Here is a 27,021-nt window from a genome sequence, read left to right as displayed (position 1 = left end):
GGGTTTGTTCGTGATGAATGGTGGCAGCGCTGAAGTGCTCATTCACAGCAAGACTGGCGTTTCCACTAACAGCTATTGGACATCTGGAAATGCAGCACAAACACATCAGAGCTAGGAAACCTACCAAGAGGATACAACCATTTCCAAATCTAGAACTCCCCAGGCTTGCATCAGAGTAGTACACTCACACTGAGGTCATCTGGGAAATGTCTGCGTATGGGAAATTCAGGCTTTCCCCTCTTCTCCCGCTCGATTCAGGTCATGCCCTCTTGTGGTGGGGATGCTCCATTTTTTATCACAGTCTCCCTCCTCTAGGTAATGCAGGTGAAAACGTATCTTCTCTGCTCCTGCATCTCGGAGAGGCATATTGGCCAGCAGCACTATAAGCAGCCTATCCAAGTTATTTTTCTCAAAGCTTTGCCTGCAATGGATCTTCTGTGGAGTCAAATAGGTGATGCAGAATGGGCTGAAACGTCTGGGAGGCAAAGAGTGATCAAATGCAAGATCTTGTTCCTAAATTGTTCTTGAAGCTGTCCTGTCTGCATACACTCATCACAAGCTCTGCCTTTTGCTAAGCTTATTCATGCACGTGGAGCTGGACTCCTGGCAGGCCCTTGCAAGGATGGGTGAAAACTGTCCTGTTCCTTCCCTGGCTGGGCTGGACCGAACTACAGTCAGGGTTGCAAGGGGGACTCAGGAAATCTGAAGGGCTTTGACGATTCTCCTCATTCCAGACAGAGCAGGCAGCTCCAGGATCCTGCTCCATAAGGTGCTCTCCTGCCGCTCCCTGCTTAAACTACAAGCAATCTGGGCAGCAGTAACACTAGACAATGTCTGTTGAACCGTCTGGTTAAACAGAAAGCACTATTACATTGAACCTGTTATTGCTGCCCCATATCCACAAGTACTTCCTTCCCTTCCCTAAAACAATGTACGCTGCCCAACAAAGCCAATTGCTGCCTCTGGTTTTCATGGTCTTGTGCACCTACCTTCTTCACACATGACACTTAATTTCCATTATTTTCTGGTCTCTGCCATGCCCCATTACCAGCTGCACATCTGAACTGTGGCAGGAACTCTCCAGGGACAGCCTGCTTGCATACACAGGTGAGCTCCAAGGTGAGACAGATGTGCCTTCTGTCTGACACACCATCCCACATGGTGAGAATTACAAAAACTTGGATTTCCAAAAGCTTTGCTGAATAGAAGAGCAAGTGCTTTGTCTAAAAACTTGGGAAATCCAAGGAGTAAAACTATGCCTACCTTCAGCAATGCCTCAAACACATGCAAGCCACACATCAAGGGAAGAACTTGTTTCACCCAGTCTGACCTTTATAACACAGCTTTGTCCAGTGATTCATGCATCAAGCCTAGTGACTAGTGTTGACTTAGAAGAGTGGTTTCCAGTGATGAGCCCGAGGCCCATGAGCTCTTCCGGGGGGATTTATGAAAGACAATCGCAAAAGGAACTTCACACTCATGCAGCAACCTCCGCCAGCAAACCGCCTACCCCAGCTGCCTCCGGTTTGGACAGCCTAGAGCCTCCCCACAGCAAAGGGGGTGTAGATTGGCCCGGCATGCCCTCCAGCAAGTCGAGAGGCCCCTTCCTGTGGTAGAGAAGGTGGTGTAGACCGCGGGACCCCTTCCCAACGAGACCCGCCCTGAGCGGGCAACAGGTCTACCCATAAGTTCCCCATTACCGCGAGGCAACAGGTATGCCCATAACCCCGCATTACCGACGGGGGAACTAGTCTACCCACGACGACACATTACTCCTGGGGCTCCCGCCCAGGCCAGCGACAACACGGCCCGGGCACCCTACAGCCACCCCCCACCCGCTCCGAGGGGGCCCGGGGCACCCCAACACCCCGCTCCCTCCCCCGCAGCGGGACCAGACGCCCGGACAACCTCGGAGCCGCGGCGGGAGGCGGGGCCGCTCCGCCCCCCCGCAGGCGAAAGGCGCACTGCGCTTGCGCCACCGCCCCGCCTACTCGTGCGCGCGCGAGTTCACCGCCTGCTGTGTGGTTGCCTTCGTTGCCAGCTGTTCTGTCCCCGTCGAGCTCCCGTCGCTCCTTCCGGCACAGGCCCGGAAGCGGAAGCGGGAGCTGAGGCAGCGTGAGGAGATGGCGGCCCGCGGCGCTGCGAAGCGTGGAGCCGGCGCGGGGGCAGCCCGCGGCTCTGACCCGCAGGAGGAGCCGCCGCCGCCGCTTCAGGCCGTGCTGGTCGCCGACAGCTTCAACCGCCGCTTCTTCCCCATCTCCAAGGACCGGCCACGGGTGAGAGACCTTCCCGCGGCCGCTCCCGTCGCCCCGGGCCGGGAAGGCGCTCCCGACTCTGCCGGGCTGCCCCGTCCGCGCCGGCTCCTCCCGAGGGCCCGAGCGCGCAGGTCCCTAGCGCGGGGCGGAGCGGTGGTGGCTGCGGACGTCGCACCTGGGGGCGCGGTGTGTCCCGGTGTGAGCTCCTGGGCCGGGGCTGGAGGGAGGCGAGGCGCCCGCGGCGCTCCCGGCGGGTCCCGGGGTGCTGCTGCGGCCCCGCCGCTGCGGCCCTTCCACCGGGAGCCGCTGACCGGCCCCCTCCTTCGGGAGCACCAAAGTGCTGTGTCGGTGCTGTTTGCTTTTAGATATGGTGCAGCAGTGCCCAGTTTGCTCTTCACCCGCTGCTGATGCAAGAGCAGCGGTGGGTTTGGACAGGCTTCTTCCTGGTAGATGAAAAAAACAAAGCCTCTGCCCGTATCAGCAGTAGCATAAAAGAATGTACTCAGCAAAAAGAATGGGAAAAATGCTTTAATTATGTAGACCAGAAGGCTATGTGTTAAAAGAAAGAGTGCCTCTGTAGAATTTAGGTCCGAGCAATTATCTTACCTTGCCTGCTCATTATGATTAAATGCTTGTGGTGTTCATAATTACACACGCGGGCTTGGACCTGAAACAAAACACCATCAAAAAATGGATCAAAGAGTAGTATGAGATCCTCAGTTGTGAATCAGTAAGTCGGTTTAAAACTGTGACATGAATTTTGAATCAAGAGAACACTCATTTCACTTTAGATAGGGTCTTTTCTTTTTTATTCTGGAGACTCTTAATTCATGTGGTTTCATCACTCATGTCTGACAAGTTTTTTCTTGTAGCAGTTAAAGTCAGAGTCAGGGAATCAGCACTCTGGAATTTCCTGAGGGTTTTTTTTTTTTTTTTTTTTTTTTTTGGTCTCTGTCACTTATTTGAGTCTTCTTGAAGAATTCTAGGTGTGGTAACCTCACTTCCCTTACGCCTTCCTCTATAAAGTGAAGGTGATTCTAATTTCCCCTATGGAAGGTCAGGAGGTAGATGTCTTACTGTCTAGATCAATTTTGAAAATTTTCATTGAAAGGCAGTATAGCAATCATTTGCCTTTCTATTCTGGCTGTACTGATAATCTTGTTTCATGAAGCTAGAAAAAGCTGATGTTGAGCTACAGTGTATTTGCTCAGCTGTCTCTCCATCTATGTTTTTTTTTGTTTTGTTTTGTTTTTTAAGGCTCTCCTACCTATGGCAAATGTGGCCATGATCGACTATACCTTGGAGTTCCTAACGGCAACAGGAGTGGAAGAAACTTTCGTTTTCTGCTGTTGGAAGTCAGCTGAGATAAAAGAGCATTTACAGTAAGGATCTCTTCTCCTTTCTTTTTAGCTTTATCATGGAAGGAATTCTTCCAGCATCCAGTAAGCCTCCCAGGTCTTAGATTGCACTGATTCTCCTACTGATGAAAACTGTGCTGCCTGAAGCTAGGGATTCCCTTTCAGTAGATGTCTCCAAGCACATCTCAAATGAGAACGTTCCTCCTGTGAAGAAGTGGAGTTGTGCAGTATTTTACAAGGGTTGTTTGGGGATAACATTTCTTATTGGCATTTGTGTCTTTGCCTAAAAGCAGTGTTTTCCTGGGTAGCGGTGGAATTTATAGTATCGCGCTTTACTAGCCTTCTGCTGTGTCTCAGTGATCAGTGCAGCGTATTGAAACAGTTCTCTTTGAAAGCATCTTTTACCTCTGCATGCTGCAGGTTCACATGCTAAAGAGAAGCATGCAGTCTTTTCTGTTCCCTGCTTGAGAGAGAACTGCTTTCACAGAAAAATTCTGGGTTGGGTGTAATCTTTCCTTCTCCTCTGTCAAAACTTTGCTCATGGAAAAGTCCAGTTTCCTAAGTTTCCCTAAGCCATAGTCTCAAAGTCTTATCATTTTCAGTTCTTTCTGCTCTGTGCAAATGATCAGATCTCTGCCTACTGATAGTGTGCTCATTGTAATTGGATTCTTCCTGTATGCACTTACGGATGTGGTATGCGCTAGGGCACTATCCAGTGCTCTAGTGTATCCTCTGCAGGAATATCCCTTTTATGCCTTCCTGATGCGTTTTTCTCCTTCCAGAAAGTCCAAGTGGTGCCGCCACACGTCTCCCAACACGGTGCGCTTTGTGACTTCTGATCTGTACCGCTCCCTTGGTGATGTGCTACGAGATGTTGATGCCAAGTCCCTTGTCCGTTCTGACTTCATCCTTGTCACTGGGGATGTGGTGTCCAATTTCAATATATCCAGAGCCCTGGAAGAGCACAAGTAGGTGTTGAAGGAAGCACATCTGGCTGGTGTGCTGACTCTGGAGCATGTAACTGTCTGGAGAGTGACTTAAAATTCTGCCCCTCCTGTTCAGGTTGCGTCGTAAGATGGAAAAGAATGTTTCTGTGATGACGATGATTTTCAAAGAGTCCTCACCTGGTCACCATGCCAGGTGCCATGAGGATGACATCATCGTTGCTATGGACAGTGCCACAAACCGTGTCCTTCACTATCAGAGAACCCAGGGGCTGAAACGCTTCCGCTTTCCTATGGTGCGTCTGGCAGGTGCAAAAGGGCTGTGAAGCAGCTCGCCTCAGGGGAGTCCTCTTAAAGTGAGGGCTGGGGAGCTGTGTTTATCCCTCTTCTGGAGCAGCAGGTGATGGGAAGTGAAGTTTGGAAAACTCTTTTACACCTTTGATCCTGCCTAAGAGAGTTTGAGGCTTGATGAAGCTATTTTGGAACACACGTGTTTGGGACTCGTTTGGGAATTTGAAGATAGGGTCGACATACTCTTCTAAAAATTCAGTTTTCTGCTTTTATTCAATTCATTTTCTGCATGTAAAACAAGGAAGGTAGAATGGGATTGGAACAACAGTGGGCATAAGGGGCAGTACCTCCTGTCACTGTCTGGCTACTCCTATCCTCTGCTGCTCCCCCAAAAAAGGTTAAGGGCTCTGCTAATATACAGCCAGTGAAATGCCCATCAAGGCACTTTCTCCATTAAGATGCATGGTAATTTTGTTTTGTTTGCCTCAGAACCGAGTATGTCATTTTCATCCCCAAATCAGTAATCCTTAGACTGTTTTTCTCCTTCAAATGAAAGTCCTTTTTGGCTTCAGACAGTGAAATGCTTTAAAAAAAAAACAAAAAAACCCATACAAATCCACAGAGGGTGTGAAAGCTATGAACACTGTATTTTCATTTATTAATGTTCTTTGTATATTTGTAGCTCCCAGGAACTAAGGTAAGGAGCCTTGTGGAGGAAAAGTGATTGTTTGAAGTAGAAGCTTTTCCTTGGAGAGCTGCACTGTGTAAAAGGGGGGGGGGGGGGAGGGGGCCTCTGCTGATTGACACAACTGTGTGTGACCAGGCTGTGCCTGCTAAGCCTGTATCTCAATGTAGGTCATAGACTTCTCTGATCTCCAGAACTGTAATCAATATGATGCCCCACACTTGTAAAGTCTTTTGGGATTAAGTACCGCATGAGGCACTTAGCTTGTCTGAATTTTTTCCTCTTTCAGAGTCTGTTCCAGAGCTCAATTGAAAACGTTGAGGTGCGCCATGATTTGCTGGATTGTCATATCAGCATCTGCTCTCCACAGGTGAGCTGTGCCTTTCCGAGGGCCTGGAGTGCGATCCATTTTGCTCCTTCGGTGCTGCTGGTGTGCACGAGGACCATGCACCCTTGGTGTACTGAGTCTGAAAACCAGAGCTGCCGGTTGTGCTCCATGACTGAGCTGAGTGATCATGTGACACTGCTCCGTGGACTGTGGGAGCTCAGTCACTATCTGGTATCCCTCACCCACAGCATCACAGAATAGTCAAGGCTGGAAGGGACCTCTGGAGGTCATCTGGTCTAACCCCCCTGCTCAATCAGAGTCAGCTAGAGCTGGTTGCCTAGAACTGCGTCCAGTCAGGTTTTGAATATCTCTAAGGATGGAGACTCTACAGCCTCTCTGGGCAAGCTGTGCCAGTGTTCAACCTCCCTCACAGTGAAGAAGTGTTTTCTTATGTTCAGACAGGATTTCCTCTGTGCATTTGTGCCTATTGCCTCTCATCCTGTCACCGGGGCACCACTGAGAAGCGCTTGGCTCCGTTTCTTTATACCTTCCCATCAGATATTTACACGTGTTGATAAGATTCCCCCCAAGCCTTCTCTTTTCCAAGCCAGACAGTCCCAGCTCTCTTTATCTTAATGGACCAGAGCATCTGTTGTATGAAGTATTCTCGTGTCCCTCCGCTGGACTTGCTCTGATATGTCCATGTCTGTCTTGTCCTGGGGAGCGGAAAACTGGACCCAGCACTCCAGATGTGTCTCACCAGTGCTGAGTAGAGGGGAAGGATCACCTCCCTCAACCTGCTGGTGTGACACTGCCTAACACAGCGCTCTCTTTGCCATGAGGGCATGTTGCTGGCTCATGTTCAACTTGGTGTTCTCCAAGACCCCCAGGTCCTTCTCTGCAAAGCTTGTCGCTCAACCCGTTGGTGACAGGCAGATCTAGACAGCGTATGCGTCAGTAGATTGAATGGCCAGTTTGGCACAGGATGAAACCATACTGGAAAGTAAGTGACCTCACTTTGAGTATGGTAAAGTCTATGGAGCAGAGGTGATGGCTATGCTATGGAAAGTGTCAGTACTTGCAAGCTAGTACCAGGTTAGGACAACGTTCTTGGTTGTCCCAGCCTGGGCTTGCTAACATCTCTTCTGCATTCAAAAAAGAGATGGCCTATAGGCTTCCTTTGACTACAGAGCTAGTCTGGGCTGACTGCTTAGAAATGTTAAAACAATGTTTTGCCCCTTCTGAAAACCAGAATCTGTTCATAGCCTACTGTAGGAGGAAGAGATGGGAGAGTCAACACTCCTAGCAGAAGGAATCAAAACTTTATTCAAGGCAAGAACATCACTTTCCTATATAATATAACTCGGCTCTCTGAGAACCAGTGAACAGCCATTAACTATCTGGCTTCCTCAGCAACATTTTCTGCTGATTATATTATTTCTTTGCATTTTATTCCTGGCAGGTGGCTGAGTTGTTTACTGACAATTTTGATTACCAGACACGGGATGACTTCGTGCGTGGTCTGCTGGTGAATGAGGAGGTAAGGATAGAGACGGTACAAGGGAGATCATTTTTTTTTAACCTTACACTGAGGAGTCCTCTTACATGTTCCTGTCCATTTCCCAGGTCCTGGGGAACCAGATCCATATGCATGTAACAACAGAACAGTATGGTGCCCATATATGCAACCTGCTTATGTACAAAGCTGTGTGCTCTGATATCATCCGACGCTGGGTTTATCCTTTGACTCCAGAAATGAACTTCGCTGATGACAAGAATCAGAGTTACACCCATTCGAAACACAACATCTACCGGGGGGTGGATGTTAGCCTGGGCCATGGCAGTGTACTGCAGGAGAACGTCCTCATTGGGCAGGGGACGGTTATCGGCAGCAACTGCTTCATAACCAACAGTGTCATTGGGCAGAACTGTAGAATAGGTGAGTACCAGAATGGGGGAACATGCTGAGGCAAGGCACAAGTTGTTGGGCTTTTGTTTTTAAAGTGTGTTTGGCTCTGAGGGAGGATGCTAGATGGGTGTTACATGGTGACATCTAATGGGAAGAAAGGAGAACGGCTTTGCTTTCCAGTGGAGGAAATAGATTAAAGTTCCAGGGTACCATAATGATGCTGAAAGGCAGAAGGCACTTCATGCAAAGAAAGGAGGTATTTCAGCATTACAGAGTGCATGTCCCTTAGTGATCTAGAATTACCACCCACCAACATCCTGCAAATAAGGAACCTCCATGCTCTTTTTTGTGAGCTGCCTGGTACCCCTTCTTCTTATCCTTGTCTGGAATTTTTTTGTGAGTTGACTGTATCTGTGCGAAATCAGGATGTCAGTTGTTACTATCAACTTACTGAATCTCTGTAGAGAACAAACTCCTCTTTTAGCTTGGAGTGAGAAATGGTCGTAGGCCAATAAGGCTAATATATATATATATTTTTTTAATGTATAACATCCATCACACATCAAGGGCATTGTTTAGTCCTGAATTCAATGAATAAGATGCTTTCTAGTGGACTCAGCAGTGTGAGAGAGCAGCAACCTGCCTTGCTCAACTTGTTTGTGCTTGATGGTGTATAACAGGTGACAGAGTCATTTTGGATGGAGCCTTTCTCTGGGACAGAGTTCATATAGCAGATAATGTGGAGATCTGCCATTCTGTTATCTGTGATGAAGCTGAGGTGAAGGAGAAAGTAAAGCTAAAGCCTTGCTGTGTCCTCTCTTCTCAGGTGAGCTGTGTTCGTCTGTTCTGCTTTCTCTTGGCAGTCTACTAGACTTAAGCATTGGAATATACCAGAATAGAGGGCTGTTCCAGGCCTTTTCTTCATGGTGGAGGCTATGCTATTGCTCCCATCTTTTTCCTCCTTCAGGCAGTTTGGCTAGGGTCTGGCAGTGCTGATGTTTTCAGTTATGCTTGTTAGACCTTCCCTTGGAAGGGCTTGTCCAAAGCAGTTATTGCCCGTGCTGGTGGAAGTACAAGGGGGCATTCAGGATATTTCTTCATTCAGGTATGTTGTATGTATTTACAGGTAATAGTAGGTCCTGACATCACTCTCTCTGAGGGCACAGTGATCTCTCTGCACCCACCAGATGAGGAGGAAGAGGATGAAGACCAGTTCAGTGATGATTCTGGAGTGAACAAGATGGAGAGCAAAGTGAAACTGAAAGGTACGAGAGTCTCTGGCTCCATGGGCTCAGGCTGCACAGAGCGCTTTGCCCTCCGTGATCTTTTGGGGTCTTTCCCTCCCCTGTTCTAGACTCTGCAATACCAGGCTGGAGGTTAGCACTGCGTTCAGCTTAGAGTGTGTGTGTGTGTGTTCAGTGGGGCAAGCAAGGCTATATCTGACTCAGGTTGGACAGTGAAGTGTACCTCAGTACCCTAGCAGAGGATATTGCAGAGGCTGAGCTATTTTCCATTTTTCTTAGAGGAGGAGCCATGTAGGAGATGATAAGCTGAAGCTGAAAGAGATGTCTGGTTCAAGGCAGGATGCAAGATTTATGTCCTTGTACCTGGACTGTGTCCAAGGACTTTGTTCTTGTTGAATATTGTTTCTTTCAGTCTGGGTTTGTTGAGGGATCTAAACATGGACAGGTGAGTGCTGCTGTAGAGGGGAGCAAGTAAGCCACTTGTTGAGGCAAGTGGAAAGATAAAAGCTGAAATCCATGTGCATCTGTGGGAAGCCCCTCTTCTGATGAAGAGTATTCAGGGACAGTAGTGTGCGGGTTATAGCAGTCTGTTTCAGGTTTGCCTGTGAGCAGATCTGGTACATCCACTTCCTTCTAATCACTGTGTCTTTTTCAGGTTACAATAAAAAGGATGTGGGTTCAGAGGGCAGAGGCTATCTGTGGAAAGCAGATGACAAGAATGAAGAGGATGAAGAAGAGCAGAGACAGAGTCTATGGGGTGAGGAAAAGTTCAGTGCAGTCACCCAGGGATGGACAGACATAGACCTTCTGTGTCAGTGGGACTTGCCAAGTGGGACGCTGGTAATTGTGTCTAGAATAAGAAGGCACTATGTGGTTCATGAGATGAAGAAAAGCTTTTCAACAAGTGTGGGATAAACTCCTGTTATTGGTAGAGAAGTCTCTGGCATAGAAAAATCTGGAGAAGGAATGGATTTAAAACTAAATGAGCAGGTTAGCATTTGCTCCCATTCTAGGGGGTTTGGACACAAAACCTAAATTTAGGAAGGGGCAAGAGGTGATAAGCTGCAGTACAACTCTGTAGCTTTGTGCACACTGAAAGCCTGATGGGTGCCAAAGTGAGAGAGTCTCGAGGGAATGAACTAAAAATACTGCCTGGGCTCTCTGAAGCAGACTGGCCTCCAGATAACATATTTATATGTGGGAGTGAGGTCAGAAGGTGCAGGTTACTTCTGGGAAGCAGATGCTGGAGCAGATTCTCTCTTTCTGTGCTGTATGAAAGATGGTTATTTTATCTTTGACTTGCACTAATACACGTAGCCATATGTGCTGCAAAATGCACATCACAGGCTGCTAGGCTCTCCCTTGGAAGAGGTGTGTTTTGGCTGTTCTGGCTACTGCTGGCTTTCTTCTGCTACTGACTGATTATGCTAACATTGCTCCATCGTGAGTCAGCAGTCAGGGCAAGATGCATTTGCCTCTGTCCCTGCCTATCGCTATCTGTCTGCAGACTCTTTAAAAAGTCCCATTATTCTAGTGCCAGCTATAGCGTTCCCTCTGCAGCAATTCTGACCGTCTGAACCTCTAAACAGAAGCTCCGTTGCAAGGACGGATAGTTGCTGACTTAGTTGGGAAGCCCCTGGGACACCTGGTTCCCCACCTATACCACAGCTGCAGCTTCTGAATGTTGAATGTTTAGTCTTCTGTTCTTTATCAGGCCCAGTCCTGCATTCAGAGGAAGAGAGTGAGTCGGACAGTGACCTGAGCTTGGGCTCTGAGGAGCCAGACAGTCGGGCTGCGTCCCCTCAGTTGGATGACATCAAAGGTGAGAGATGGGACTGTGGCGGAGGAAGGGTGAGTCTACAGGTAATCGGGAATGAGACCTGTGCTGCTATCTCTAGGTGCGCTGAAAGGGCAGTGGATTGCTATAATGTGTTTGCCTCTCAACGTCGCTTCATAGCATTTCCTACCATGTTTGTTAATATTCCTTATATTGCTATTATATGTTAACCAAAGGCAGCCAAGGGTGAGAAGCTAGAGAAAGACGCTCCGTCTTTCTCGCTCATGATCACGGGGTCTTTGTGAAAGCGGCCTCCCTTAGTTTTCTCTTTAAGTGGCAGTGTCACTGCCTAAACTGCAAGAGGTTGCATAAAGGCTCAGCAGAGCTTCCGTGTGTGGACAGCTTTACTGCTGTAACTATATTGAGGAACTAAATTTCCTTGTAGGAGCTGCCTCTTCTGAGAAATATGTTTTTGTTTTGTGTTTTGTTCTGTTAAGCTTATGTGGATTTGAAAGGAGTTCAAGCTAAACTGGGAAGGGGGAGGGGGGAGAAAAGCCTTTTCACACTAAAGTATCTCTCCAAGGAAATAAAACCAATAAATTGTAGATTTAAATTCACATCTTTGGTTAAGGCAAGATGAGGCTTGTCTGAGTAGGAAAGGCTAGAGTGCGAAAGTATAATAGAAGCACTGCTCTAAAAGGTTGCAAAGTGAATGGAGCAATGATTCTTTTACCTGAGTTATACCAGTATTTGTAGGTATAGTTGAAGTGGGTTGGCATTAGCTTATGGAAAGCAGAGAGACCCTGTGTCGAATGCTTTCTTTAAGGAACTGGTTTCTTTGGTAATTAGAGAGTTTGAAGAATCAGAGCTTCTCCATCTCCTCTCTAACTACCTATGCTTTCTTTCATTAGTTTTTCAGAATGAGGTTCTGGGTACGTTACAGAGGGGCGAAGAAGAAAACATTTCCTGTGACAACCTGGTCCTGGAAATCAACTCTCTCAAGTGAGTGTTCACCTAGGGATGCTGTCTCTGATTCTGAAGAGTTGGATTTGACAGCAGGTATAGAAAGAAGAAGAGAAACCACATGAATAGCCATGTCCGGTTGTTGCCCATTATTTTTGCCAGCAGTAGAATGTGAGAAATGCAGATGAGAGATCATGACTGAATGATGACAGCAGCTGATGGAGTCAGCAGCGTCTGTAGCCTCCTTGGTCATTAAGCTTTTCCAGTCCAGTTTCTGGAACAAGAGATTTAATTGCTGCTGGGTAACTGTGAACTGAAGAGAGCAAGTACATTTTTGGCACAAGCTGCATGTAAGTTCATGCAGGAGCCACTGCTCTGTGCCCTGTAACATTGAACCAGCTGCCTGCAGCTGTGACCGTGCTGAGGTGTGGCTTGTCCACTGTTTACGCAGCAGCAAGTCTAGCACACATAACACTCTTACCTAGTATTTCTCAAATGCAAGCCTGATTCCCTTATTTTATGCAACAATCTTCGTGCAGCACTCGTGAATGTGAGGGTGCTGTCCCTTGCAGCAGCTTGTTCCAATGTGATAGTATATTTTCAGGATTGGTCTTTCACAAGGCCTGTTGCAATGCAAGGTGTTTTAATTGCATGGATGTTTGGGGGGGGAAAAAAGGTCTGGAAAATGCAAATCAAATCTTCTGTTGTGTCTCTGGAAGGAACAGTAGTGTGCAGAGATCAGGCAGTGTGAAATGTATTTTTTTCTGACTTTTTTTCTTTGCAGGTATGCCTATAATATTGGCCTGAAGGAGATGATGCAAGTGCTTAGTAAAGTGATCCTGGAGTTCCCATTGCAGCAGCTGGATGCAGATTTGGACTCTCCAAACTATTTCTCAGCGTTACTTCCTGTGAGCGCTCCTCTATTTAACTCTTCTTGAGGCTTGTGTCCTAGTGTGTAGAAGTTGGTTTGGATCCCCTAGATGCTTCCTGGATGAGGAATAGTTTTACTTAGGCCTGAAGGCTCAAGCCACTTGAGGCTCACTAGTTCATGAACCTCTTTGTCTTCTCTGGAACTAAAAGCAAACTGAAACTAAAAGCAAACTGAAACTATTTTGTCTGCTTGACAGAACTCAGCTGAGATTGCAGGTGTCAGAAGTCTTATTTCAGTAGCTTATGGTTACTTCCATCTCCTGTGCGTAATAGTAGAAGTGTATAACTTTTAGAAGAGATCAGAGAGAGACTGTTAGAGGTGTCTTTACAGGCTTGCATTCCAGGAACCCGGTTCCAAACCGTCATGAGTCCAATCCCTGGGGCAGCAGGGAGCAATCCTCTCCCAGTAGGATCCTTTCCAAGGTATTACTTGTCTGCATACTATAAGTGGTGCCAATTTTTTCCAGCCAAATGCAGAGGCAAGGTCTTGCTGTCTTTGAGTGAAGATTCAGAATTCTGTTGTGTCTCTAGAGAGACTGGGGTATAATTGGGTGAGAGTGATTTCTGTTTCCTGGCTTAAGGGAGACAAATCAGGATAGGATTTGCTTAAAAAGCAGGCAGTCTCATCTTAATGGCTTTGTTGATCCAAGTTGAAGGCAATGTAATGACTCTGCTGTAGCGCATTTGCACATTTTGAGTTTGCAAACTCCACAGCTTACAAAGGTGCTTTATCGGAATGAATGGATCTTGCACCTGTTGGGGAAAGACTAATTTAAATTCCTTAGGAAACAGCTAAAAATAGGACCACCAGACACCTGCATCATCCTTTCTGTGAGGAACTATGTGCTTTCAATTGATGGGAAATGGTGGAAAACTGACTCTTCTTTATGTAGATGTAAGCATGGCACTTAATTCATATCCTGGATGTGTGGGGATGCCTTTAGTAGGAAACTACAGCAGTGAACTGTTCTGCTCATCAGCTGTCCTAATGAGATTTTGCTATCCACTCCATTTATATTCTCCTTGCTTTTGTTCCTTTTCCAGTCTGTCATCTTGAATAAGATGTACTGTCCTGGAAAAAGAGTTGAAGGAGGAGGACTGAAGAGAATCTTAGAGCAGATGGTAGGCTCTAAGTGGAAAGCACTACATCTAGACAGCAGGTGGTGTGAAGCTGGTAGCTGTGTAGGATGTTTTCATTCCAGCTAAGATAAGTCTCCTAGGTTGGGCTCCTAATCTAGCCTGAGTATGACAGGGGAACTTCACTGCAGGATGCAGGCAGAGGAGGTTCTGATCTGGGATAACGGTTACTATGTAAATGCTTAATGTTAAGTATCCCTGCCCCCCACCCCCCCTCAAAAAAAAAACTTTGGAGCTAAACACTGTGGAAAATACATGAAGGGCTTACGTCTGGATAATTTTGTCTGTAAATATTTCATAATAGGAAAGGTAGTGCTCAGAAAGGGAGGTATGTGTAGTATGTGCATTTATGAAACAAAAATCATCCTTTTGATTTATAAGAGGAATCAAGTGTCAAAGCAATTGACCAACATGGCAGCCAGCTTCTCCAAATGCTCCTTTGTAAAGAACAGCCAGCAAGTTTCTTAGAATATCCTTCTCTGGGGGAATTTCCTGCTTCAGTGTCTTTACTGCATGCAAAATTGTTTTTGCTGAGTTCCCCATACTGAGATCAGCTGGAAGGCAGTATCCTGATGAAGGAGACTGTCAATGTTCAATTGCAAACATGGTATTAGTCACCATTATTAAAAACCCAATGTGTCTGAGTTGAGACATGTCTCTAATACAGGCAGTGAATCAGCCTTTTAAGACTTATTAAACAGACATTAACAGTTTTCCTGTGCAGCAGCTTGTGTGTGTTTACCAACTGTACTTTGAAGAGAAGAGACTAGTTCTTTGGGCAGAGCGTGTGTGTTTGTACAGCATCTGAAATGGTGGGTTCTCTGCAGCAAACAGCTTGTGGTTGTCTAGTTGGTCAAAAATGCATTCCTTTAAGATATGAGTACTTACTTACACCCTGAGAACCCCAAGCACTAGCTTTGTATGGGTTAGTGCAGAATCAAAGTGTGTGTGATATGTAGCTAGCATGGCCTCAATTTATAGTTGTATTAGACTTGAGATCTGCTTATACTGGTTTTCGTATGGCAAAGTGTTAGTTTGTATGCGATGGAAATGCTTATGTTCTGAGAGCAGTGAATGCGAAAAGCCCACTGAACTTCGCAGAACTGTTTCACGTTTCTTGCTCTGTCTTTGTTGCTCAACTCCGACTAAGGGATGCTTAAAGGAAGATGGATTGTTTGTGTAAGAGCAATGGTAGAGCCCTCTCAGACAGCTCGGGAGGGGAAATTGTGGAAATGCCATAGTTATGATGTATAGTTTGACTTGAAACCACAGTATGTGCTCTGAAGTGCTGGGCCCAGAGTATGAAGCTCATAGATTTGCAGCAGTTTTAGGAAGCAAGCATCTAGTAAAGGATATGCCTGTGGCTATTTTTCAGATAAAACATGAGGGCCTGAGAAACAGCATTAAGCAGTTTGATGTCTGTGAGGCATCTTGTTTGGCTCTTGTTCAAGTTGTAAAGCAGAGATGGTACAGAAAACCTCATCTTTTCCTGAACTGTAGGCATGATTTAAGTGAATGTGGCTGAAGTCACTGTCAAACTGAAGGCTGTTCTTCTGTTGTCACTGAAGATGACATCAAACAAGATTACGTAGGTGAGGATGTCTAAAAGGAACTGAGGGAGGCAATTTAGCAGCTTGGCTTTCTCGGTCAGCCAGAGTCCGTGCTGCGGCCCAGCAGCTAGCATATGTGGTGCACCTGCTTTGATTTCTGTTAGGAGCCTTACTCTTTCACAAGGTAATGCAATTGAACACAACATGTGATTGCTCATTTAGGTGATCAAACAGATCTCTGCTTTCACTGAACCAATTCATGGTAGTTGGCACAAATGCTGTGTTACAGTGTAACAGGTTAGAATTATAGCTTTGTCCCTTGTGTTTTGCACGTATTTCATGATGATGTCCTGTGTTGGAGGAGGAGATAAGAGGCTCAGTGCTGAGACTGTCCTTCTGACAAAAGAAAAGAGGACCAAACCTCCAGCTATAGTCAAAAACTGGAAAGTTATGATTTTGTCCATGGGTCCCTTGGTCAGGTGTCTCTTCACATTTCGCAGTCCTTTGTCCATCTAAAATAGTTGCAAGCCTCTGGCTCCCCAGTTCAGGCTGTCATGAACACTGCGTCTCTGGTCTTACAGGCTCATAGGTTCTGTGGGGCTGAGCCCTTCTTCCTCCATTAGCACCAGTTGGTACGGTGCGTGTTCTTGACCTGAAATGGTGCATTTTTCTGTCCCTTTCCCAGCAGTAGGCATACTGGATTGAGGCCTAGGGTTGTGAGTGTTTATAGCTCTGGTTTCTTTTTAACTTACTTGCTTTTAGAAACTGTGCAACTTCCACTTAGAATTCTGTTAGAATTGTGCCTGCTTATGATTTTAAAGTGTTACCAGAAAGGTATTGCAAAATATTTCTTGGCCTGGAAGGAACTCACTAGGTCCTTTCCTGCATTTGAGGTGAAGAGCTCTGAAGGAGAATAAATTGCAGGAGATGGCTGTAGAGGAGGAAAGTGTGTTTAGGATTAAGCATTTTGCTAGAGGTTAAAATACTTCTTGGAAATATACCATGCAGCCCACAGCTTTTTTTTGTTGTGATACCACGATGGTTAGGACCATTCTGCGCTGTTACTGTTGTTCCTTGAGCCAGATGATGTACTGCACAGATCACTCTGTTTGTATTAATCCCCTTCTTTGTTTCTGCTCAAGGCATGCAAATTCCAGCAGGGCTGTGGTAATAACAAATGTGTCTTGATGAAGTGATGGATTGTTGCGCTATAGAGCCATTCAGCAATATTTCCCACTACAGACTACCTTGATAGTCTACACTAGCTTGAGCACTACCTCTGCCGTTTGTCAACGGAGCTGTCCTGCTGGCAGGGCTACTGCCTCCCAACAATTGTCCAAAACAGAGTAATGCTGATTAACCCAGAATATAAGTGACCCAGGGCTTCTTCCTCACACCCCAAATCCCTAAGGACAGCCTGTTTCCCTTCAAAATAGACCAGATCAGTGTGCTCTGTAGGGAGACGCTGTGCTGAAGGCATAGCAAGACAGCATATCGGTATGAGCATGTCAGGGATGTAGTGACAGGGTGCCTGCTGTTGAATTAACCTATTCAAAAAAAAAAAAGTGGGACTTTTACTTGATTTCCTACAATGTGTTCATGGGATAGTCTGGTCATAGTGTGGTCAAACAGAAATTTTTGTGCCCTATCCTCCTAATTTTGATGCCTTTAAAACTTCTACAGACAGGGCTATAAGTATTTTTATTACCTCCTATCCCAGGTCCTGGTCAGTGTGTGCTGCTGCCTGCTTTTCAAATGTGTGCAACAACTAAAAGAGCTGTGGGGTACTCTGCCAGAAGTCCTGTTTAAAAAGGCAGAACCAAAATCATTAAACTAAAGGCTTCATCAAAAATAAGCCTTGGAGGAAAGAACTGAGCTAATAGTTAACAGCTTCGTGTCCTTCATCTTTCCTGCCTAGCCCCTGCAGCAGACTCCCGGATCCAAACAAGCCTGTAGTCACACAGCAAACGTATGGTTGGCTGTGGGTGTTTTTCCCGTTATGTTCCTGGTTTTGGGGTGGCTATCTTGTGCTGTCCACTTCTACTCAGCTAGTAATTAATTATGCTGGCACCATCTTTTTTTTCTTTGTTCTTATTTGTTCTACTGCTTTGAAGGAAAGTTCCACTGAAATGTCAGCTGCTCTGTGAGATGAATGTTGGAGTCGCATGTACGTACTTCTCCTTATCAGTCTGCTATGAAGTGGTTTTCTTTGAGTACCAGACTCCATTAGACATCTATTGTGGCAATCTAGTATTCCGTTGAGATAATCGAAACCAAGGCAGTTAACATGCTCTCGAAGCTGCCTAGTAATACCAAGTCATATCTGCACACATGAGCCTTAATACCATCTGTTTGATGGACAGAGAAGGGGCAAACATGCTAAGTGGTCAGATCAAGCTTTTCTTAAAATGCTTCCCTGGCTCAGTTTTAGTCCAGCACAGCTGAGAAACTGAGCTGAATGCACACATGCACATCATAGCTCAGGAACTTTTCTTCTGTGTTTTCCTTCTGCAGCTGTTGAAGAACTGGACCCCGTTGTTCAAAAACTACATAAAACGGGCGTCAGATCACTTGAATGCCTTATGTGCCATTGAGGAATTCTTCCTGGAACACGACAGCCTCTGCACATCAATAGCTAAAGTGAGTTTCTGCTCCCACTCTGAGGATCTGTTTTTGCTAGATCCATGATGAAATGCATCCTGTTTGTTTCATCAGCTCCTCTGCTTTAGAGGAGAGAAATTTGGGGTCGCAGAGGAGAGGGCATATGGAAAATTCATCTATAACAATTGCTTTTAAAAGTGTTCTGTGACTGCCTGTGCTTCTGAGCACAGCTGAGGGTGAGTATTAATTACCAGTATGCAGCCTGAAGGGAGCTATTATTTTGCAGCTTTTAACCTAGATGCCCTTGTTGTGTGGTGCTGGAAGACACGTGAGGCTAGGGGCTTGCTTTAGGAAGAGCTTTTACTTCCTTTGTCTCCCCATGGTTTGTGAGATCTAACTGCCAAATAATTTACCCTACTTTACGGTGCAAAGTTGGGAATAAGGGCAAGATTTTCTAGTTAGGCTGAGCAAGTTGTGAAGCTGGGAATAAAGAGGAGATGAAATGTGGCTTAATACCCATCTCTCTTCTCAGAGTTTCCAATATATTTCCCCTTCTACCCTTTCCACAAGTCTTTCTTTCCTGGATTCTTTCTGCCCTATCACACTGAGAACATTTTACTCGGATCTGGAGTCTTTCCCTTAGCAGTGTCTCAGGAAGCCCCTGTTTCTTTTGGAAGAGCTCTCCTAGAATCATGCTTAACCCTCAGTTCCTCAAGAAAGAAGCATCATAATTTGTGCTACAAGTGCTTCTGGCTAATGGCAAAGCACTTAGCATGGACTGGAGCCAAGTCTTCAGCTTGGTGAGCCAAAATGTCCTTGAATTACAGCAATTGTTTGGCATGTGTCCATTGTTCTAGGGGCCTGGGTTTCCCTGGAGGCTGGGAATTGAAGTGACACTTTATATTTGGAGTTGGCAGCCAGCTTTGTCAGTGCTCTGCCACAAGGACTCCGACTGCAGAGTGCCTGCTCAGCCGAAGCACAAAGGCACCCTGAGAAAGCATGATTGCGTCTTATCCTCACTGTGCTGGGCGGGAGTTTGAGCTGACGAATGACCAATTGCTTTGACACCTGCCATAAGGCACTGTTAAGAGAGGACTGACAGGAGGAGGGAGCCTTGGGCAGGGCTGCCTTGATTTATGCTCTTCTCTATATATGCTACAATTGTGCATATCTGGGCTTACATAAGAGTTTCTTGTTATAACTGCTTTGGGGATGGGTTTTGGGGGGCTTCAAAATGAGAACTCAAGTTACTTATTGAACTGATGTCCTCTACGTGTCTTTTGTTGCCCACAGCTCTTAATCATACCCTGCATCCCCAGAGCAGAAGCTGATGAGGCTTGAACTTAGACTCGTTATATGTCATAGCATCGAATTATCGGAAGGGGAAGCACAGTTATTTTTAACAATAAATGCAAAATGAAACAGGTCGAGCCCCTTCTTTTGAAAATAGAGTTGGGAGGCACAGACTACATGCAAACCTTGTGCTTAGACATAAGCTAATCCTGAGAGAGTTGATAGAAAAGAGCAACAGGGCTCTCTAATTGTTGCAGGTGTTGATGGCGTTTTACCAACTGGAAATCCTGGAAGAAGATGTAATTCTCAATTGGTTCTCTCTGCGGGACACATCTGATAAGGGAAAACAGCTTCGTAAGAACCAGCAGGTAAGTCCCAAGGTGTGAAAATGAAGCTTCTTTCAGCAGCTCGTGTATCAAATGGAGTTCAGTGCCACTGTCTCCTTCTGTGGAGCAGCTGCCATTACATGGTAGGCCAGTAATGCGCCAGTGCATTGAACACTGAGCAACACAACTTTGTTCTCCAGAACAGGTATCTCTGAGTTCTGCCATAATCAGCTTGCATTGTTCGGATGAGGAATGGAGGTAGTAGGAGAGAGAGATGGCTTTTAGTGGGCTCTCTGTAGCATGAGGCCAGCACTTTCTGGAGTAACAGCACAGCTTCTGTAAGCCAACACCATTTGAAATGGGCTTTAGGCCAATGCCCTACGTGCTGGCCCCATGCAATTCCTTTGAAGTTTTCATTCCTGGCTCACCAGTCTCTTTGCATATATTTCTAAGCATTTATGGTACTCAGTAGTTTCATTTGGCTTGTGTTGCAAAGAGCATATAAACTTCCCCTCTCCATCAGGCAGAACTTTGTGCTGCAGTTTGGCTGAGCCCTGTTCCAGTTCTCCTCCCTGGGTTTGGAAGAGGAGGGAGGAAAAAAAGCCATCTCTGAAGAAGTCCAACTTTGTTTAAAACCTATGCAAAGTCAGCTCTTAGTATAGGTCAGCAGTGCTTTCAGCTGCTTATTTAAGCCAGGTTAAAAGGTAAAATGAGCTGCCTTCTTTATAGCAATCTGTCAGGGAGTAGATTTTTCCCAGCGGTAGCTTTCCTAACATGCCTTAGCTAAGGTGCTGCTGTCATCTCTCCTCCCTTGAGCTCTAGATAGAACAACTATCTCAAACTTGCATCTTCTCGCTGAGTGTTTCGGGGACTGCCTGTTTGGGAAATAGCCTTCAGGAATCCAGTGAGCCTGGGTTGCCCATGGCATCCTGGTTGTCTTTCATTTAATCTCTCTCTCTCTCTCTCTCTCTCTCTCTCTCTCTCTCTCTCTCTCTCTCTCTCTCTCTCTCTCTCTCTCTCTCTCTCTCTCCCCTCCCTCCCTCCCTCCATGTTTTCATGTCTCCTAGAAACACCCTTCCTTCTTGTTTGTGATGGTGATGCTCACTGATACAGTGTAACTATTGAGCATTCCAAGCCTCTGTTTAGTGTCACTTGTTACCCAATTAAATTTTATTCTCTACGCAGCTCCAGAAGTTTATGCAGTGGCTGGAGGAGGCAGAAGAAGAGTCGTCTGATGGCGACCAAGACTGACATGGTGGCTTGGCATGAAAAGAGGCACTCTCGCTGCCTTTCTGGGCCGAGTGGGCGGGGCAAGATCAATGCCAGTGCATGGTGTGTAGATGTGGGGCCTAACATCAGTGACTGACAATCCCATCATTAATTATGTTGTGCATTTCCAGCTCTGCCCCTTCCTCCCTCCCTCACTTGCCCAGAGGCATCTTATGTTGGATGGTTGCAGTACAGTGTAAAAACCATAAGGGACAAGCAGGGGGTGATGATACCTAGAATCATTCTGGAGCCTGGATATGGTATACTATAATCTATTTCTTGGGAGCCCCTTCCCTCTAATATAGAGGGAGCAAATGGAGGCAAACACGTACAAACCCCTTATAAATCTTACCATTGGGGTTTGTGGAAATATGGTCATAAAGCTAAGTTAGTTGGAGTCACTGTTGTTTCTGGAACCAAGAGAACTCCTGCTGAAGAGACACTGGCAAGGTTGGTAAGTAGGAGTGTATGGATTAGGATCTGGAGTGCAGGACTGGGATTCAGGAGTTCCCAGTGCCTGGAGAAAATGTGGTTGTCTGAGGATGCCTAAGGCATTTTGCAGCCTGGAAGGCACTTCTGTGATCTTTCCAAAAGGGAGAATCTCTTGCCATCTGCTGTGCTAGGATTTAACACCAGATTGCGCAGTAGGGTTGGTAAAATCACGTCTTTCCCCCTTTTGTAGAACAGGGGATAATACGTGCTCAGCTCCCCCACTGGCAGGGGTTGGCTAATAAAGGATGTGCACTGGTTAGTCAAATACTGTATGGATCACTACATCCTAGATGTGATTTGTCTTCTGTGCATCCCCAGCTTAGCAGACATGATGTTTTAGAAAAGTCTGTTTCTTTATTTTTTTAAAAAGGGAGCAGAGATGCCTGGCTCCTGCTGCCACGCCAACAGCATCTGTGTTTTGCTCTCGGGCCCCTGACCACACTGGCTGCTTTAAGGAAAAATGCAAGTTCCTAAGTTTTGCTCCTTTCTGAAAAGAAGTGAATGGTATTTCCTTAGGTAGCACATTCTTTGTGTTTCCACGTGAGTTAAGTTATACACGCTTGCTTACTCAAAATGCACATCCTTTTATTTATTTGAAAACTTCCCCTCCCTCAGGTGGCAGGGAAAGTGCTGCAAGCCTGTTGTAAAGGTCAGCAGCTGCAGAGTAGCTCAGCATGCAGCGGGAAACAAGTACGCCTCTGGCGCTCTCTTGCCGGCATGGACGATGTGTAGTTCCAATAAGGCCCTTAGGAGCAGCCTTCTTGGAAGTGTCGCTGTGCTGTGTTCTTCCCCGTTCTCATCAAGAACGGTGGAAAAAATACACAGCGAGGATCAGCTTGTGTTGATAGGGGGATTGTATTTGAATGTGCTGACCTTGCCTCTGCCCCTTCAGAAGGAGCATGGAATAAATGCCTTGGGGGAAATGCACTGGAGCTGCCCACTCAGGATATTTACTTGGCCGTTCCGTGGTGCCACAGTTGTCAGTGAAGGGACAATGTTGGATGCTGGAGGCCAGGGATACCGCCTCTTAAACTGATGTTCAGGCAGGGTGATCTTGTGCACTTGCAGTATCGGTTGCCAGGATTGTGCGTAAATGCCCTTGTTTTCTGACATTGCAAACTCAGTCTTGTAAATGTTGGGGAAATAGTTGGTATCTGAATTTTCTGTATCTGACAATATTTAATTCAGGGAGCAAATAAAATGATGGCTTGTCTGCTGTGTTTGGGTTCGAATTGTACATCTCCAATCGTGGCACATGCCTGAGCAGGACTTACAGGTAAGCTAAATAACGCATAGCTACTTTTCCCTCAAGAGATTTCAAGCACGTAATAGGCAGGTAGGAAATGAGCACCCCATTGAATTGACATAAATGTTCAGTGGTAGCTCATGACCTCACTGTCTACAAATAGAGAACAGTTTTATTAAACTCCTGAACTTCAGAATCCCGAAACGGGTAAGGGTTTTTTTTTGTACAGGATTATGTTGCAAAGATGAACCTTAAATCCTATGAAACCGGCTATCCTTTGCCACGATGAGAACTAGTGAGAATGTTGGCTTACGTGTGCTGCACCATACCCTCCTGGTGTTGGAGAGTAAGAACTGGTGGAGAGGGGGAAGGGCAGCTGCAAAGCTCTCTTTAAAATTCCTGAGTCTCACAGCTGGTTTATAAATGCCTTTAAAATCTCACTGGACATCTTAGGCATTTTTTGCTTTTGCAATATAAAGCTGGTTTAATAAAATTAGTTTAAGCTGGTTTAAAAAATAGGTTTAAGCTGTAATTCCATAAATGGCTTTTTTAGTGAGAGGCTCTTGAGTCTTTGTGCCAAGTAATAATTCCACTTTTGTGTTTTCCATGTTCCTGACTCCTTTGCTTCATAGTGGCCACCTTGTTCATGGTGTGACCCACTTTCTTACCCAGAGATTGAGATCAAGGGTGGAATGTTACCCTATGGCCAAATACCATTATCCTTCAGGACTTGGTAGTGTGTGTGGTGGGGGCTATTTTATAGGTGCTGAGACTCCATTAGCAAAAAAGGAAACTGTTCAAGGTAGAATACTCAATATTGCCCAAGGTGGAGTTTTGGCATAGTGCAGCATCCGTATTTTTAAAGGGCAGGTAAGTGTATACCTTTTTAAAGAAGCAATGGTTGCTTAAGCATGGGGTGGGCTTGATGCTTTCCATTGCTTTCGATCAAAAGTTATATTTGGCTGGAACAGCAGAAATGCCTTTGGGAGCAACCTTGACTGTGCAGTCCTTGTTATCTGTCTTTTTGAGCAATATAAGTAGATTCATTCTTTGCAGGGTTATTTTTTGTTTGTTTTGTTTTTCCCCTAAGGCCAAGAACTGTCACAGTAGTCATCTTGTCTGACATCCCGTCTAACAGGGAGGGATGGAGGGATGGATTTCACCTGGTGGTTCCTGTAGCAAGCCCATAACTTCAGCTGAACAATATTGTGCCTTAAAAAAACAAAAAACAAAAAAACAAAAAAGTTGCTTAAAGGTGCAAGTGATGGAACTCAAGTACGTCCATCTCTGCATCAAGCTGTTCTGAGCAAGTTGCCAGGCACTAAAGTGCCTGAAGCCTGTTTACAGTGTAGGGAGAAGCAGGGCTTATCAGTGCTGTGACTTTTAAATGTAGATACAAGCCAACAGGCTGTTGAGAAACTGTTCCTTGTGGACCTAGACTGCTCAGCCTGGCCCCTGCCTGCTAACTTCTTTGGCTCTGTGTTCTTTACCTCCATTCATTAAGAGTGAGTCATACTTCACAAGACTGCTGCAAGCAGTTAAATCAAGCTATCAGCTGAGTGTATTCAATCACTTGGCCTGTTTAAAAGAAAAAGGGCAGCTGTAATAAGGTCCTTGTTACTGATGCAAGTGTGAGATTTGGTCTACTACAGCTCTGTGGGTGTGTGACACTCCTCCTTTTACCTCGTAGCTGTATGTGGTCCCTTGTGAGCTCAGCACTTCGGAAAATTGCCCTTTTGGCAACAAAGGTGTCTAATGTATCTGATAGAGGCTCTGGTGCAGCCACAACTGTGCTCAGGAGCTGTGAAAGGGGACAAGAGAGTGGCTCTGGCTCTTATCAAGGGAAAACTGCTAGTATTTCACATGGGCCTAGCTTTTTTGGCAGGGAGGTGTTGCAAAAGGACCTTTACATTAGCTCTCTATCAAGTCCCAGGGTGCTGACCTGCAAGCTAGCATTGCAGCAGCTGCCCAGGTGTCTAGACAGGGTGAACAGGGCCTCCTGCAGCAAATTCCCTTTACTCCAGCAAACAACATCCCAGTTAGAGAAGCAATGCTGTGGCCCTGAATAATGGGTTAGGGACACCCTAACCCCAGGGATACCCTAACCCCAGAGGACAGCTATAGCAATTGACACAGCAAGAGACAGGTTAAATTAAACCCTTCCATGCCTGACCTGGATTCTGCTTTCCAGGTACACCAGCTTTCACTACAGAGCTCTGAGCATGAAAAAGTGACACTCCTCCAAGAGCCAGTGTGGAAACATGAGGGGTCCTCAAGCCTCTTAAAACTTCTACTTACTTGGAGGTCTTTTCTTGATTTTATTTTATATATATATTTTTTTAATGTCAGATTCTCAACCTCCTCCAGCACTGCTGCCAGATAATTGCTGGCAACACGTGCAGGACTCTTCCATGCATGAAGCAGCTATCACATCTGCCTGCTGCGGAGGTTGGCCCTGCTCCCTATAAGCCCTCTCTGCCCTTCCTCCTCCCCTGGGTGCTTCTGGCTCCAAGGGTGGGTGCTGTAGCCTCACACCTTGTGGGGGCCCACTGCATGGTTCTTCCTCTGCCTTTGCTGTTACTCCCACACCAGGTCAGCACGAGGCCATTCCTGCCCTGCCTGATGGGTGCAAGGAGAGAGAGGATGGGGAGAAACGCTTGGAGCCAAGGGGCTTTTGGAGCCAAGGGACTCTCAGAGCTGGTATCGCACGGTCGAAGAGGCTGTGGTACGTGGAAAGGAGGATGCTTGTGAAGAGAGATGTGATGGTGGTGGGAGAGCTGCTTGGTGAGGCCCTGAGGCTGGGGAAACTTGAAGGGGCACTGCGGTGCCTGATGTCTGAGGATCAGGGAAGGGTATGTGGGATGGTGACAAGGGGCTGGAGAGGAAGGTGGCTGGGGTGTCGTGGGATCCTCCTGTGCCCTCTGCTCCGTAAACTGGAGTCCAGGAGCGTGGGGTCAAACGCTGGAGAAGGAGCCAGGCTCAGAGATGGAGGGGAGCGCATGTGGCGCACGACGGGCGCAAGAGCGGGGCCGTAGCTGAGCGGGGGGCGGTGGAGGGGCACACGGGCGCCCCCAGCTAGGGCTGGGCTGGGGGTGCCGGGGGCATCTGCGCCGAGGCCAGGCCAGCGTGGGGCGCCGGCTCGGGCCTGCTCTAGGGTCGCCCCGGGGTGCTGGTCTGGGCCTGGGCCCAGCCTGGGGGCGCCGGTTCGCGCCCCGGCCCGGCTCCCTCCCGGGGCGCTGGGTCGCGGGTGGGTTCAGCGCGGGGCCTCCCCGGCGGCGTGCGGCGACGCGGCCCCGCGGGGGGCCGGTTCCGCTTCCGGCGGGGCCGGGGCGGCGGGCGGGCGGGCGGGGGAGGAGCCGGCGGAGCGCGAGCCTGCGCCGTGGAGCCGGGCGGCGCTGGGCCCCGCACAACAAGGGGCGCGGGGCGGCGGGCGCGGGGGCCGCAGCCGGGCCGGGGCGCGGGGCCGGGGCCGCGCCGCGCGGGGGCCGAGGCGGCGGCGGCGGCCGGGGGTCGCGGGCGGGCGGGGGCCGGGGGCGGAGGAGGCCTGGCGGCCGGGCAGGGGCGCCATGGCGGCCGCCGAGACGAAGATCATCTACCACCTGGACGAGCAGGAGACGCCGTACCTGGTGAAACTGCCCATCCCGGCCGAGCGCGTCACGCTCGGCGACTTCAAGGGCCTCCTCAACCGGCCCAACTACAAGTTCTACTTCAAGTCCATGGACGACGACTTCGGGTGAGCGCGGCCCCCGGCGGGGGCCCGGCGGCGGGGGCCGCGGTGCCCCGCTGCGAGGCGGGGACCCCTTGGGGGCCCGGCTGTGGGGCTCCCCGGTGTCCCCATGTGAGATGGGGACCCCCTGGGGCCGGGCTGAGGTGGCCATGGGGCTCCCTCGTGTCCCCTAGTGGGGGGGGGGGGCTGGGGTTTGGGATTAGCTTCCCCTTTCATGTGCCTCATCTGGGAAGGGGAGTTCTCCCCCCAGTGCATAGGGTCTGGAGGCAGCTCCCCCCCCATATATTTCTCTCTGGGGGCTGGTGCCCCCCGTACATCGTCTTTGTGACCAGTAGCCTCCCTGTGCCCTGTCTAGGGAGGGAGCCCCCATGCACATCCAGCTACCCCCCGCCTCATTGCTGTGTGTTTGGGGGACTGGTGGTGGTGCCCCCTCTGGGGCCAGCAGCCCTCCTTGTGCCATGCGTGGGGAGGGGACCCTCACGTGCACCCTGTCTGGGGGCAGCAACCCCCCCTGTTTCCTCGTCTCTGGTGGTGGTTCCCCCTTATGCACCTCCCCTGGGGCTGGTGGTCCCTTCCTGCTGCATCTGGGGAGAGGCCCCCCGCCAAGGATGCTGTGTGCGGGAAGCGGTCCCTCTAACTCGTCTGTGGGGGACTGGTAGCAGTAACCTCCATTTCATCTTCTGTGAGGCTGGGACC

General features: G+C 47.8%; 2 protein-coding genes across 3 annotated transcripts in view; both read left to right on the top strand.

The window, feature by feature from the left end:
* Positions 1–1,977: 1,977 nt before the first annotated feature.
* On the top strand, positions 1,978–22,565 carry EIF2B5 (eukaryotic translation initiation factor 2B subunit epsilon). The gene is made up of 16 exons (XM_026094834.2): positions 1,978–2,276; positions 3,513–3,637; positions 4,396–4,581; positions 4,676–4,853; positions 5,823–5,903; positions 7,324–7,401; positions 7,488–7,800; positions 8,451–8,596; positions 8,897–9,035; positions 9,670–9,771; positions 10,729–10,836; positions 11,703–11,793; positions 12,539–12,662; positions 17,886–18,011; positions 19,523–19,633; positions 20,777–22,565. The coding sequence occupies exons 1-16, from the start codon at positions 2,124–2,126 to the stop codon at positions 20,840–20,842; spliced, it is 2,127 nt and encodes a 708-aa protein (XP_025950619.1). The 5' UTR covers positions 1,978–2,123; the 3' UTR covers positions 20,843–22,565.
* Positions 22,566–25,932: 3,367 nt separating this feature from the next.
* DVL3 (dishevelled segment polarity protein 3) overlaps positions 25,933–27,021 on the top strand; it is a 34,895-nt gene continuing 33,806 nt past the window's right edge. For both annotated transcript variants that reach the window (XM_064516714.1, XM_064516713.1), the window contains exon 1: positions 25,933–26,331. In XM_064516714.1, the coding sequence (XP_064372784.1) occupies positions 26,165–26,331 (167 nt within the window). In that variant the 5' untranslated portion in view covers positions 25,933–26,164. The remainder of the gene's footprint in view (positions 26,332–27,021) is intronic.

Source organism: Dromaius novaehollandiae, chromosome 9 (genome assembly GCF_036370855.1).
Source record: "Dromaius novaehollandiae isolate bDroNov1 chromosome 9, bDroNov1.hap1, whole genome shotgun sequence".
NCBI classification, from domain to species: Eukaryota; Metazoa; Chordata; class Aves; order Casuariiformes; family Dromaiidae; genus Dromaius; species Dromaius novaehollandiae.
Note: the sequence above shows the minus strand (reverse complement) of the source record. Positions and strands in the feature narration are given on the sequence as shown.

Coding starts and splice junctions, on each gene's coding strand:
- EIF2B5 (XM_026094834.2), top strand. CDS start 2,124: ATGGCGGCCCGCGGCGCTGCGAAGCGTGGAGCCGGCGCGGGGGCAGCC. Junction 4,854..5,822: donor AACGCTTCCGCTTTCCTATG/GTGCGTCTGGCA, acceptor TTCCTCTTTCAG/AGTCTGTTCCAGAGCTCAAT. Junction 9,036..9,669: donor GAGCAAAGTGAAACTGAAAG/GTACGAGAGTCT, acceptor TGTCTTTTTCAG/GTTACAATAAAAAGGATGTG.